Source organism: Caretta caretta, chromosome 1 (genome assembly GCF_965140235.1).
Source record: "Caretta caretta isolate rCarCar2 chromosome 1, rCarCar1.hap1, whole genome shotgun sequence".
NCBI classification, from domain to species: Eukaryota; Metazoa; Chordata; order Testudines; family Cheloniidae; genus Caretta; species Caretta caretta.
The window spans coordinates 324,390,028-324,404,162 of NC_134206.1; the positions used below are offsets into that span (position 1 = coordinate 324,390,028).

General features: G+C 40.9%; 1 protein-coding gene across 7 annotated transcripts in view; it reads right to left on the reverse strand.

The window, feature by feature from the left end:
• The window catches only part of CPNE8 (copine 8), a 290,234-nt gene that overhangs the window by 18,302 nt on the left and 257,797 nt on the right, over positions 1-14,135 (reverse strand). For 3 of the 7 annotated variants that reach the window (XM_048836289.2, XM_048836290.2, XR_007354650.2), the window contains 2 exons: positions 8,042-8,099; positions 3,146-3,219 (listed from right to left, as the gene is read on the reverse strand). In XM_048836289.2, the coding sequence (XP_048692246.1) occupies positions 3,146-3,219; positions 8,042-8,099 (132 nt within the window). Of the gene's footprint in view, positions 1-3,145; positions 3,220-8,041; positions 8,100-14,135 lie in introns of those variants that run through there. The other 4 variants (XR_007354651.2, XM_048836292.2, XM_048836293.2 and 1 more) reach the window with 2 other exon arrangements.

Consider the following 14,135-nt stretch of genomic DNA (forward strand, 5'->3'; position numbering starts at 1 on the left):
TGTCGCTCACATGTGCCTTTTCCAGATACTTAGGTACCTGAGATGCGGGTCACTCACAGGCATAGACTTGTTACACGAGCGACAGGCCTTGAAGCCAGGAGAATGAGGTGTTAGTCCACTAGAACCTGGTACCCAACTGGAAACTGTTAACCCTATTACAGAAAATTACTATCCTAAACTTATTCTTATATCTAAATCTATACAAATATACTACATGAGACTGAAAACTAACTCTGCAGATACTATAGAGGTAAGACTTGCAGATGCAAAGACTGGAGCTCCAACAATTATCACTGGTGGAAGAAAGGAACCGAGGGTTGTCAGGGGCACCAGAGGGGGCTCACACTGCCCCAACAGGTACTGTTGGGGGAAAAATCTCTGACAACTGTGCATGAGGCATGCACATACCTACAATGGAATGGATGTGTGCAATCACTCGAAGAAAGCTTAGTTACTTTCACGTGTATAGTTAGGGTACCTACCAATTTCACGGCCATGAAAAATGCGCCACAGACCGTGAAATCCGATGTCCCCTTGTTCCTAGGAGTGCCCCAGCAAAAGGGACTCATAGCTCTGGCTGGGCTGGGGAGGAACAGGACTTGTCCATCCCTGCACAGCTACTCTCAGGGGTAGGGGGAGACCAGACCTGCCTCCAGGTGCCTCCCCCTGCCAGTGGCGTAGCCAGGTGGAAAAAACAGGGGAAGTGGAGATAAAAGACTCGCTCCGGTCTTTGGCACTAAAGGACCGCCACACGCCCGCCACCACAATGCCGAAGACTGGAGCGAGTGAAGGACCAGATGCAGAAGTGCTGCTGAAAACCCGAAGCGCCGCCGGATGAGTACCAGGGGGTGGTGCCTTTTTTTTAATCTCCGCTCCCCCGACCCGCCACCGAAGACCCGGAGCGCCACCAGTCGAGTAAAAATTTTAAAAGGCGCCAAAGAATTAAAAAGGCACCACTGCTGCTCAGTGAGGGAGCGGCCGCTGCCCCGCTCCCCCACAGCTACGCAAGTGCCCCCTCCTGCAGGATGCTCTGGGACTGTACAGCAGCCTCAGAGGTTCCTGGAGCTAGAAGAGACTTGTGGACCTGGGTCCAATCTCCCCTTGTTCTAGGATTGCCCCAGCAAAGGGGGCTCCTAGCTCCAGCTGGGCTGGGAAGGGACAGGACTTGTCCATCCCCTGCACAGCTGCTTTGGGGGGAGGAGGAGTCCAGACCTATCTCTGGGTGCCTCCCCCTGCTGCAGGATGCTCTGGGACTGGGAAACAACCCCCAGCAGTTCCTGCAGCTGGAGGAGGCTTGTGGAGTTGGATCTGATCTTCCCTGTGCTGCTGGGAGTGCCCCAGCAAAGAGGGCTCCTAGCTCTGGCTGGACTGGGGGAGGGATAGGACTTGCTCTCTCCCTGCAGAGCTGCTCTTGGGCATCTCTCCCCGCTGCAGATAGCGCCGCATCCCCTCCTCTGTACTCGCTTCCTGTCCCCTCTCTTTGCAGCTGCCTGGGGAGGGGACATCGTACAGAGAACTGCCCCCCGTTCCTGTTGCAATTAACTTATTTCAAGAAAAATAAAAAGTGAGGTACTTTGCAGAATTTTTTGACTGACACTTGACAGCAGCAAATCACAGTCAGGACTCAACTCACTGATTGGTAGATATGGACATTGTGGAAGTTTTATAGTGTGTTGGTCTCGACTGTCTACAAGAAGACACATGCAATTACAATAAAATGAGTGTCCAAAGTAAATCAAAAACCTCAAAAATGATTACTGTAGTGCATCATGTGAAAGAATTAGGAAGCCAAATTCTACATGCCAATGGTGACAAACTATTTTGTACAAGCTGCAATGTTTCATTGGCTGACGCTGGTAAATAAAAAGTTAAAAAAACAAAAAACAAATTTCTTCTCTTTTTATTAAGACGATAGAGAACTCAGATCTGTCATTTAGCTAGAATGGAACTTGTGGATGCATTGGGAAGAGCTAATATACCACTGAAAAAACATGATCACCCAAAGCTGCATGAATTCATTCAACGGAATGTACAAAATGCCGGTTGTTTACCAAGTGCGAATATGCTATGACAGAACTACCTTCCAAAGGTTTTTGCTATACATTTTGAGGAGATGAAGTCTCCAATTAACTCATGTGAGTGTTTTGTAATTATTTCGGATGAGTCCACAGATGAGCAAGACAACTATGTACTGCATGTTCTGTTTCATTTTATTTCTGACAGGGCCGAAGATGTACACACAGGAAAGTGAACAACAGTGTTCGCCGACTGCATTTATTTGGATGCTGTTAACTACACTAGTTTCTCAAGCGGTTTCAAAATACAGTGTGAACTCTGACAACGTATCTGCTTTTGTACGTGACAATGCAACAATGTCCCTCCCAAGATGGCCAAGACTAGCAGCTAAGAGTCCCTGGCTGGGGCACTCCCAGCAGCAGGGGGAGATCAGATCATGTCCACCTGCGGGAATCTCCTGCGGCAGCTCTGAAATCCAGCTCTGAAGGCAGCACAGAAGTGAGGGTGAAAATTTTATGACCCCCCCCACCACAGGTTTGCAACACCACAAACACAATCCCCCTTTGGGTTGGGACCCCCACAGATACAACACTGTGAAATTTCAGTTTTAAACTCTGAAAATGTTACATTTACCAATTTTCAATTCTATGGCTGTGAAATTGACCATAGTGGACCATGAATTTGGTAGGGCCCTATGTCTAGTGTTACAGAGTGCAAGCGTAGTTTGACTTCTGTTTGTCTTTATTCATTGTTTACTCATTCCTAGGGAAGTGTTCCCTGTTAATCACGAAAAAAGTGCAAAGACAAACATTAGTACAATACTACATTGTGAGGCTAAAACAGATAAAAGGTCATTATTAATTTTAATGTATCATGTAGTTAGTCAGACTTGCTTGTCTTGATTTCATCTATATATAATAACTGAATTAGTAACATGAATTATGATACTAGTTTTGAACTAGGTGCATACTTGTTTTGAACACTTTCTTCAATGGGAAATGCATCATCAACTAATATCTAATGCATTCTTAAATTTTATATATCAATATCCCTAGTACATATAAAATACGTCAATTTGAACTATTTTTATTTTTATCAATGCACATTAGTAATAATTTTTCTCTCTCACCTGTACAATATCCCTTTCTGCATATTTTCCTCTTGAGGAGATTCTGACTACATCACCATCCAATTCTTCCATAGCTTAAAAAAAAAAGTAGTTTATCCACTTGCCATTTCAGCCACCCAACAAAACTATGTTATCAAAAAGAAATTTTAGATCCTTCTGAACCCAGAGCAACAAGTCATCTTTCTTTCTATTAATTTAAGGCACCTCTTAAGATCCTCCTTTATACAAAATGTATAAAGGTACAACAGTTAATTTGCACTCTCCTATCATTCACGGAATAATCTGTTTCTTATCTTTATAGTTTTATTTACTTCTTTAGCACAAAATAAACCCTGGTATGGAAAGCCAGTACAAAACTTTTTGGATCACTTAAATCCTACCCCAACATTTTCTGTAGTCGCAGTAACACAGTCGCACTGTAGCCCAATACCCAAATTTGAGTGTGGGACTCTCTTCTAACTCCCATTCCTTCAATTAACTGAACTTTATTGATAAAATAAATTTCACAAATTATTTCTATTTCTCTCTCAGATAAAGAAACCTTTTTCCTTAGCCTTTGACATCTTTCGGTATGGCATGAGGCAGGAGTGATTCAAACTTATATCTGGAAATGTAATGACTGCCATTGTCTAGTAGTAAAAAGCTCTTGAAGATTATGATAGTAAATTGATTGTGTAACACTTTATGTAAACACTGAATAAATTCCTTACCTAATTTTTTAATTTGACAGGTCATAACTGATTTGAATGTGAATATCTGCACCACACTAATAAACAATCAGACTCCACATGTATAGAATTAGAAAAATTAAAGTGATTTTCTATTCTAAAAAGTGACTAAAAATGGCACTACACTTTTATGGTCTCTCAATGATTTCGAGAGCAAAATGTACTTAGTTTACAAGTAATTTTTTTTTTCTCCCATGAACTCAACCTGGAATATAAATTGAAGTTTGATTTTTTTTCTTTCTTGTGCATCAGAACCAGTAATAAGAGTTCTGCAGGTCAAAATCTGCTCTAAGTGACACCTGTGCAAATCCACTGCCTCTGATTCTTCAGACATTCATTTTTTCCTTTTTGATTTTTTCCATCAGTTTCACTGCTGAGGCTATCACTGCAGTATATATCACCTGAAGCTTAGCTGATAACAAAACTGAAGTAAAATACCATAAGTGATTAGATACTTTTTGTAAACGATTTTCGTCTCTGCCGGGTCATAGTACTAAAGTCTAGGAAGATTAGAAGTTTTTTTCCTTCAACCATAAGTTACTTTTTTTTGTAAACTACTTCCAGAAGACATCAGAAGTGCTGTGATCTTTGTGCCATCCACTGAATTGAGCTCCAAGTTAGAGTTTTGTGGCATCACATCTATTCTACATAGATGCATTGAAAAAACAGTTTCAAAGCTAATTGTACAAGTGTTATATTTTTAATGAGATGCACCATATTCTGAAGTCTTTAAAATACTCAACGTTCTGGATATAATTTGGTTTGCAAGTTATTCTATCTAGAACTGGTTGAAAGGAAATGTACTATTTTTCAAACCTGAAATGTCTTACAGAAGCAAGTCCAGTTCAATGAACTTTTGATCATTCACAGACAGTGTTCTATTGGACCTTGTAAGGTTCCCTGCCAATTCACCTAGTGGGTTGCTGGGACTCCAAGGCTCCAGGACAACCCTGCCATGTAGACTGCCCTGGGACTGGGGATCCTGGTGTTCCAGGGACCATAACAACAAAGCAGCCCCACCATGCAGACTGCCCCAGGACCAGGGACCGTGGGCTTCCAGGGTTTGTGGCTCTGAGGCAGACCCACCCTGTGGACTGCCCCACAGCTTCCAGGGTCTGCAGCTCTGTCATATGGACTGCTCTGGGACCAAGGATTCCCAGCTATCAGGGTCTGTGGTAGCGTTACCATGTGGACTTCTGTGGAGCTGGAAGCCTGGAAACCCTAGAGGCTCTTGGCCTTCAGGCCCCTGGCTGCTGTGCTGGGAGCTTGGATGTCCTAGGGTGGGCTCCCAGGATCTGTGGCAGCCTTGCCATGTGGACTGCCCTGGACTCAGGGCTTCCAGATGCCTGGGCTAGCTGGCTCCCTGGGCTGCCCAAATCCCAAGTGGGCAGCCTAGGGAGCCTGCTGGCCCAGGCATCTGGAAGCCCTGAGTCCAAAGAAGTCTATATGGTGTGGCTCTGGGGCAGATATAGACTCTGGGAGCCGAGCAGCTACTGACTGAAATTGACATTCTTGTCAGCTCCACTGCTGATAATAATGGTGAAACTGATAGTGTCAATCTCAGTCAGAGCTGCTGGTCTCGGGGGACATTTTGTTTGGGAAACACCGTGTGCTGGTGTTTTCAGTGTTTTGGGGGATTTCTGGCTCATAAGAAATTTTGAAAAATTTGATTTTGGTCTGATTTGGAATGAATCCAATCTCTGAAATATCAATTGCGCACTATCCAGAAAACCCACGTTTTGGACAGCTCTAGTTCTATCCTTTGATCAGCCCACAGCATTGGCTTATCAATTTTTACTCATAGCTGTAAATTTTATTTACGTTTGTGGGTTCTATTTGAGAGAACTGCCCGTAGTTCTGTAACTGATGGTTCCCAAGTTCTTTTGCGGGGAGAAAATGCTCTGGAGATTCATCTGCTGGCTAATTAATAGCAGACTCTTGTTTTCAACTCGCCCCTCCCTCCCCCGCTGTTTAGGCACTAAAGAAAATGAAGAAAAATACTTAGTTTCCTCCAGTTCAGGACAGAAAGACACTCCCTCTCTTAGCAGAATAGCCTATCAGTGCCCTGCTACAATACATCCTCCTTTTTAAATTGGTCTAATCCTCATCCCCACCTAATATCAGGAAGCCCTTTTCAAGATTCATAGCAAATTTTTGAGTGATTAAAAGACAATATAAAAATGGTGTAATGTTTCCTGTTAGTCCACATGTAGACACCCAGGTATTCATCACTGCCCTATGGTTTAGTAAGGTGCATGGGGATTACAACTCCTGCAGGGCATGTATTTTGATCCTTGTGGTGCCCAATGGTACCACTGGATCAGTGTTTCCAGGACTGGCATGGAGGTAAAAATGGGGTTGTTATTTCTGGACACTCAGTTTGTGTGAAACTTGATAGTAGGTACCTTATTCTGCTGACCCCTACTTTTTCTAGTCTTGTTTTATTGGTTTCATTATTGGACTTGAGTCCTAGGTTTATTTTCTCTTTCTCGGGTATAAGCCAACCTCTGATGGAGGACAAAATTTCTCCTATGAGCAGGTTATTTCATTATTGGCCGCTTCAGGGTTTCTTGCACCTTTCACTAATGCATCTGGTACTGGTTAGAGTTTAAGATAGAATATGGCATTAATTGGACCATTGGACTGATCCAATAGGGCCATTACTTTGATCCTCTGACAGAGGATTATAAATACATTCTCTGTTAGCGATGGTCACTTTTTAACTTGCCACACTTTTTATGTATTGTAGATATTGCAAGTATGGCTTCTTTTTGCTTGAAGACAAATGAAAGCATATCCATTTTATACAAATATAGGCAGACATGGAAGGACTAGATGTTTTAATCAGTAAATGTCAATTTCACCACACACACATAAACCAAATAAAAATAATACTTCCATTGATAATCAAATTTTACAGACAGGCAAAGTAAGAAAAATGTTGCTTGAGAACATATTAATATTTGATTTAATGACATTTACTTTGTATATTTTGATATCTGATATTGAAAATTTGTTTTAATGGTTATCAAGCTTTAACTTTTTGAATCTCAACATCTACTGTCATTGAATAATTATGCCTGACCGCAACAGTTTGTCTGACCATCCTCTAATTTACTGCAAGTATGAAAATTCGAATAGATAAAAAAAGAAAAAAAATGCTTAAACCCCATAATTCTACGCAACAGTGAAAATACAATTGATAAACAGAGAAAAAAATGCTTAAAAACAAACTGATATTTTCTGTTAAAATTATACAAAAAAAGTAACCATCGAGTTCGGCCAAGCCTAAATATAGGTCAACATTTTCTGGAGCTACAACTGCAACCTCAGGGTAACTGTAGCCCCTGTTCTCTGGCTCTCTAAGGGGTCAAGGGATGATGTTCAATAGGCCTCATATTTGTAGACCAACTGGACACTTCTTGCTCTTCCCCTGCCAGCTCTGTGTTGAAGTGCTGATACCTGCCACAGAATATAACTTTGTAGAATGCTGGGGGAGTGCAGGCCCAATCAGGTGGCCTCTCTACAGCTTGGATGTTGTTTGGCTGCATTTAGGGTTTTTTGTACCTGTCTGGGGATCAAGAGTCAGGATTCTGCTCTAAAAGTTTGGAAGAATTTTAAAATAATTTTGGAACTTTTTTGTTCACACTATACTAGTCTCCCAACACTGTTGCTAAATTATGCTAGTCCAAAATCAAGCGGAGATAATATAATCACATTATATGAAAATTAAATATAATCTAGATAATATCTTAAATTTACTCAGAGTTCTTTTATTTCTTTGGTTATTGCTGTTAGAAAGGTCAGGCACACAGTCAATACTACCAGCCATCTGAAACTGCACAAATAACTATCTGTTCAGCAAAACTTCTTGAGCATACCCACTTTTCTCTTTTTACATAACAGCTTGTGGAGCATTATAAATGAAGAGTCCACATATGGTTCTGTGAACTGAACAGGTGTTCTTAGGGGCAATATAACTCCACATGCAGGGTTGTAAGCATGTTGAGCTATCAATCAAGTCAGCTGGAAACTTCAACATTGTTCATAGCTTGTTCCATATTATGCTGTTCTTTAAAAAGCACAGAATTTATTTGAAGAGCCATATATTATTGAAATATAAGGGATAAGCATTTTAGGAAAAACATACTGACACCAGAACACTTACCATCAAACTCTGCTGGTCCAACTCCTACTATAATTATTGACATTGGAAGCTTTGATGCCTTCAAAACAGAAAGAAAAACAGATTTAATACACAGTATAATCTGCAAATATTATGCTGGACTTGAAAGATAGTTGGACAAAAAGCATTTACAGCTCCTTATATTGTGAGGAGGAAAGGAAAAATTACCCAAGAAAAATACATGTAAGTTGTCTGCTTTAAGTTATATAAAATCTTGGATGAAGATAGTATGATAGTTGATCATTTTGTTCTTTAGAGTTTTGGTTTGTTATTCCCCATAATTTGTCTTTTTATGATTCAGATAAAATAAAAAAATATGAATAAATGCAACAAACACTATTAAGGCATATTAAGAGTGCACAACTAAAATTCCTATAGCAGTTTATTAATCAATGCAAATAAGAGTTGCAAATGTACATCCAAAGGCAGAACTTGACACTTAATTAATACACACAGTAAAGTACACAGAATTTCAAGATACTTGCACATGTACTATTTCTATTCTTGAGGCCTCTCAGAAATAAGACTTTATATCTCTCCCATAAAAGAAATGTTAATTAAATCAATTAGCCCAGAGAATGAGAAAAAAGAAAATAGGATGAGTAACAAAATAAAATTGTGAAAGGTAAAGCTTTTAAAATGAATAGATACTTCAAGTTTTTTATTCTATAAAAACAGATAGATGATATACAGCTTTATGTGAATAAAATATTTGTAAATTCACAGAGGCAATGTCATAAATATTTTAGGTTCCCTTTCCCCGATGGAAGCACAAAACATCTGCAAGTTGCACGAAGACAACCAAAATCCATCAAGCAAATGTCAGAACTAACAATTGTTCCTTACGGGGACATACTGCTAAACTTTGAAATCTTTAAAATCATTCTAAGCAGAACTTGTATATTGGCCCAAATCATACATGCACAATTTCCCATAATAGTAATTGTAGGGAGCAAGTTGGTTTTGAAACACACATAATTTTCTTTTCATATATTCCATTGCCATTTGTCACTCTTTATTTTACAATGCTTTCCATGAGCTAATTTACTTTAGCAAGAAAATATGACAAACAAATTTAATTTTAACACAGCAGACACAATTCTTGAAGACAACAAATTTTCCTTAAATTACTACATCTGAAATTGACTTTTTTGTATAATATAGATCATGTCAATGAAATTGTCAGTTACAAAAGAGAAGTCATATTACCAGCCAGAGTTATCAGCAAATTTTTGCTGCTACTTAATACTGTGCACCATTGTGAATTATACCTAATATGGTAGACAGCTAAGATACCAGGAAATGACTGCAGTTACAGTGTAATTATAAAGTATAATCTAGGTAGTTAACCTTCTGGTTATAGGATCATGTATTAGGAATATATATGTAAAAAGTATAACAAATGTGACAAAGTTCCTGCGCTACCTTGGTGGGTCTTGCGCTTATTGGTGGATTTCCTCGCCTTGGAGCTTCACAGCAGCCCTCAGCTTGGCCGTTTTTCTGAACCCACAGTCCAGGTCGACTCCTCCTGTGTCTGACCAGGAGTTAGGAGGATTTGGGGGGAACCCGGGCCCGCCCTCTACTCCGGGTTCCAGCCCAGGGCCCTGTGGAATGCTGCTGTCTAGAGTGCCTCCTGGAACAACTGTGCAACAGCTACAACTCCCTGGGCTACTTCCCCATGGCCTCCTCCCAACACCTTCTTTATCCTCACCATAGGACCTTCCTCCTGGTGTCTGATAATGCTTGTACACCTCAGTCCTCCAACAGTCCGCATTCCCACTCTCAGCTCCTAGTGCCTCTTGCTCCCAGCTCCTCACACGCACACCACAAACTGAAGTGAACTCCTTTTTAAAACCCAGGTGCCCTGATTAGCCTGCCTTAATTGATTCTAGCAGCTTCTTGATTGGCTGCAGGTGTTCTAATCAGCCTGTCTTAATGGTCTCCAGAAGGTTCCTGATTGTTCTGGAACCTTCCCTGTTACCTTACCCAGGGAAAAGGGACCTACTTAGCCTGGAGCTAATATATCTGCCTTCTATTACTCTCCTTTAGCCATCTGGTCCGACCCTGTCACACAAAGTAATTACAGGATAATGTATTAAATGTTAAATTAAAGGGTACTGAGTATATCAGCCCAGTAGTTAACTGTAGCTATCAAAATATGATTGCAGTGTAATTAAACTGTAACTGCATTATACATACATTCAGTATATACAGTACGTCTTTCACTGCTTAGTGCAACTATATAGTTACTGCATTATAAAATGTATTTAGATATATTTCATAAATAAAATATCCTATAATTTTTATTACAATCTTGTGAATTGCAACTTGAATATAAATTACTTTAATGGACTCTATCTCGTATACATAAGCAGTACACAGTACTACAAGATGCTACACGTATGAATCCTATAAGAGGGGGAAGTGAAGCTTGTGAATGCAACCTTACCATTTGGCATCTCCTGAATGAGTACTTAATGTTGCAACTTTTAACACTATATTAATATAGTTTTCCATCAAAGTACAGTGCATGTGACAAACCAGTAATGAGAAAGATTATGCTCAGTGCATGCAAACATCATGTATACCTAAACCACTGGAAATATACTCTGCTTGAACTTCATGAACTTCATTGTCTTATTACACCAAGAAATAGATATTTTTTTTAGTAATTAATGAAAAAAGCTTATCCAATAGCAATTCAATTTCAGAATATTTTGTCAAGTTGACAAATGGATTAAATAAATGTAATAAAATCTTATTCTCAAGAATCCAGGCAGAAAAATTAACATAGCTCCATAAAAATAAAAAGTATAGATATCTCCAACATTTCACTTACTCCAGGTTAAAGATATAGCCATTTAGCTATATTTCCACAATCGTGTAAAGCAGTTTTATTATTGTAGACTCTGTTGTAACATAAAACCATGTTTTGACTGGAACTATTAATTACTGAAACAAAATAACTGTTTTTAGTCATTTTACAGGGTAGTGACAGCTGAGCTGGGTTTGATGCTTTTTTGTTTAACCTGGATGGATGCCCAACTTGGTGTCAGGCTGGACCAAAGGTCATTCCTCTAGCTCTAAGAAGCTGGGAGGGAGGGAAGGAGCTGTGCTCCCAACCTTTAGGCTGAGCTGGAGAAGGAGCAAAGAACCATTTGAACTCTCCTCCTTCTGCAGCAACATTTTTTGCAGGCATTCTGTTTGCTCATTCACCCCCACACACGGCCCAATGCGAAGTGGAAAATGGAGCAGTCATGACAGTGTGGGCTTTGACTGCTGGCAGGAGTGCTCTATCCCCACCATCATCCCCCACCTTTACAGGTGTAAGCTGCCATTCATTCCCTGCAGTTTCACCTCAAAGGGGAAGAAACTGCTTTGGGCACAAACCAGTAAACCATCTTCTTCCTCTCCTTCCAATCCCTCTATTAATATGGTCAGTTTTCAACCACTTCTATCAGACAGCTGGATAAAGTATTTAGGGATATGCTCATGGAGTTGCCCAGAGAATAAATCAATGTGGTTGTGGGACTGTTTGGTACTTTCACCCCTTGCTTTCTGCCTTCCAAGTGGCCAAGCCTCCATTTCCAGAGGAGAGGGAGGAAAAGGGAGTTAGAGGCAGACCTCATAGGGGGAGGGCTAAGTTCCCTCTAAGCTGTGCAGCCGCGTGGCCACACAGCAGGCTATCAAGAGCAGCGCAGCAGGGAGAGGTGCCTCTTCCTCGTTCCCGGGGCTGCTGCAGCCGGTGAGAGGCGCTTCTCCCCTGGCCCTGGAGCTGCTGCAGCAAAAGAGGAGCTGGGGGAGTCCTCTTTCCTCACCACAGCCCCGGGACAGCCTGCACCCCCAAGCCCCTCCATCCCTGGCCCCACCTCAGAGCCCTCACACCCTGCACCCCAATCCTCTGCCCCAGCCCTGAGACCTCTCCCACACTCCAAACCCCTCGGCTGCACTCTCACTACACATTATCTCCTTATTGGTGCACATGGATGTAAAAAATTAGAGGGAACACTGGTGAAGGGTCAAAACAACTTCAGATGTTGATCCATTGGAGGACCCAGTGTCTAAGATGAATGAGGAGCTATAAATTAGTGGAGGATGGCCATCATGTGCCTGGATTGAGGAATGGAACAAGTATATCTGAGAATTAGCTTGAAAGAGTGAGAGTAAAACAATGCAGCTGCATCAGCCAGAGAAAGAGTTCAGGTATCTGAAAGGGCATTGATGAGAAAGTGAGCTCCAGGGCATCCAGGGGCAATTCCTGGACTTGGGGCCAAGGATCTGGTACAGGAGAAGACTCCATGAGAGCTAGTGTTCATATCTGGTGACCCCTGTAGCTACCAAGAAAGTGGTTTCAGTAGTTGTGGGGAGAGACTCCGTGCCTGCAGTGGGAAGGAAGCAAGGATTGTACCTTCCCAGAGACTATCTGGGAGAGAAGGGCAGTCCCAAGCTGTCAAGCCATCCATGTTTGCACTCATCAGTAGTCCACAACACAGCCAGCATGTACACAACAACAAATGTTTAAAGGCAAGGCACCAAGTCATCCAGCATTTCCCCACAAATGTTTCAACCCTTCTCCAACACTCAAGAATCAACTTATAAATAAGAATCAGTGGAAGTGTATTAATAAAGAAACAAGACTAAATATAAAATGTCTTTTTTTTAAAAAAAGGTTTTCAGTATTTTCTGCCATGATGCATCTTGCCACTATTCTGAATTTGAGTAGAGATTTATGAAATCACCATTTGTGGTCCCATAGTTAAGGTTGGGTTGAATTTTGAACTTCAACCAGGGATTCAAACACTTTGTTACATATGAAAAATACAGCATATCCTCAAAATTACAGCACTTATTTTTTGAATATAGAATGAATTTTTTTAGAAATTCCAAGTAAGAGCAATTAACTATTTTGAGTTAAAATTCCTTTTTAAATGGGTCCTCTAAGAAGCGTAACACCCTTTGTCAGTCTATTAACTGTGGTTCTATAGATCCACAGCTTCGTAGCAAATTTGATATACAGAACCACAGTTTTACCAGCTCTGTTGGTGCTGAGAAAGGCTGAAGAACACCAGACTGACATTTTCAGTTCCCATTGTTCCTATCAGCAACTCCGTATCAAGTGGCAGGACAAGATCAGAAACAAGGATATTTGAAGCCAAAACTAGCAACCTCCATCATCATCACTGTTTTGGTATGCTCATATTATAAGAATGGAAGACCAATAAATTCCAAAGCGTGTGTAGCAAGGAATGCTACTGCAAGGCTGGTGATCACGTAAGCACCAAAAGCTTCATTGGCGCAACAAGATTGTTAGTGATGGTCTTAAACTGAATATACAATCGGACCACCTTAAGCACCTTGCCAGAGATTGTTCTGGTTGGTGATTGATTGGCAAGGAAGTCACATCCCTTTGGCATTTGCCATGAGGACGATGATGATGTCAGGTTATTTTTTTTTGCCTCAAATGATCTTAATAATGGAATAAAACAGACTCCTCAAACTTCCCATGTAGTTAGGGTTTTTTTTTTTAAGGATTAATGTTCCTTTTGTGCTGTTATTCTCAATAACTGAAAGTTTTCTCTTCAGAAGGGGCTGACAAATAACATTCTTCAATAGAGAATTACATCAAAAACTGCCCTCTTTCAAAATGGCTGCCATCTCCTATTATTCTTAATGGAACTAAGGCCACTGGTGCCTTCAACTGAAATATCCTTTTTCAAAATGGCCACCACCTCCCACTGTTCCAATAAGAGTAAAGTCAAGCTGTCCTCAGGGAAGACGGTAGTCCTTGACAGAATAGAGTGTTGATTCATAATCCTGAAATCAAAATTAACTGTAGTTTCTGAAGAAATATCCCTTGTGTATTGGATTTTACATTCTTTGCGAGCTAGTACTAGCATTGATTCTCTCAAAGGCTATCACCTCTATGCATTGCACAGTGAGGTGTCGCCTTGGGTACAGGCACCAGAAAAAAATTCCAGGACCCCACGCATGTGAGGCTGGGGAGAAGCCACTCCTAATATTGGTGATAGCAACTACAGTAGAACCTCAGAGTTATGAACACCAGTGTTACGAACTG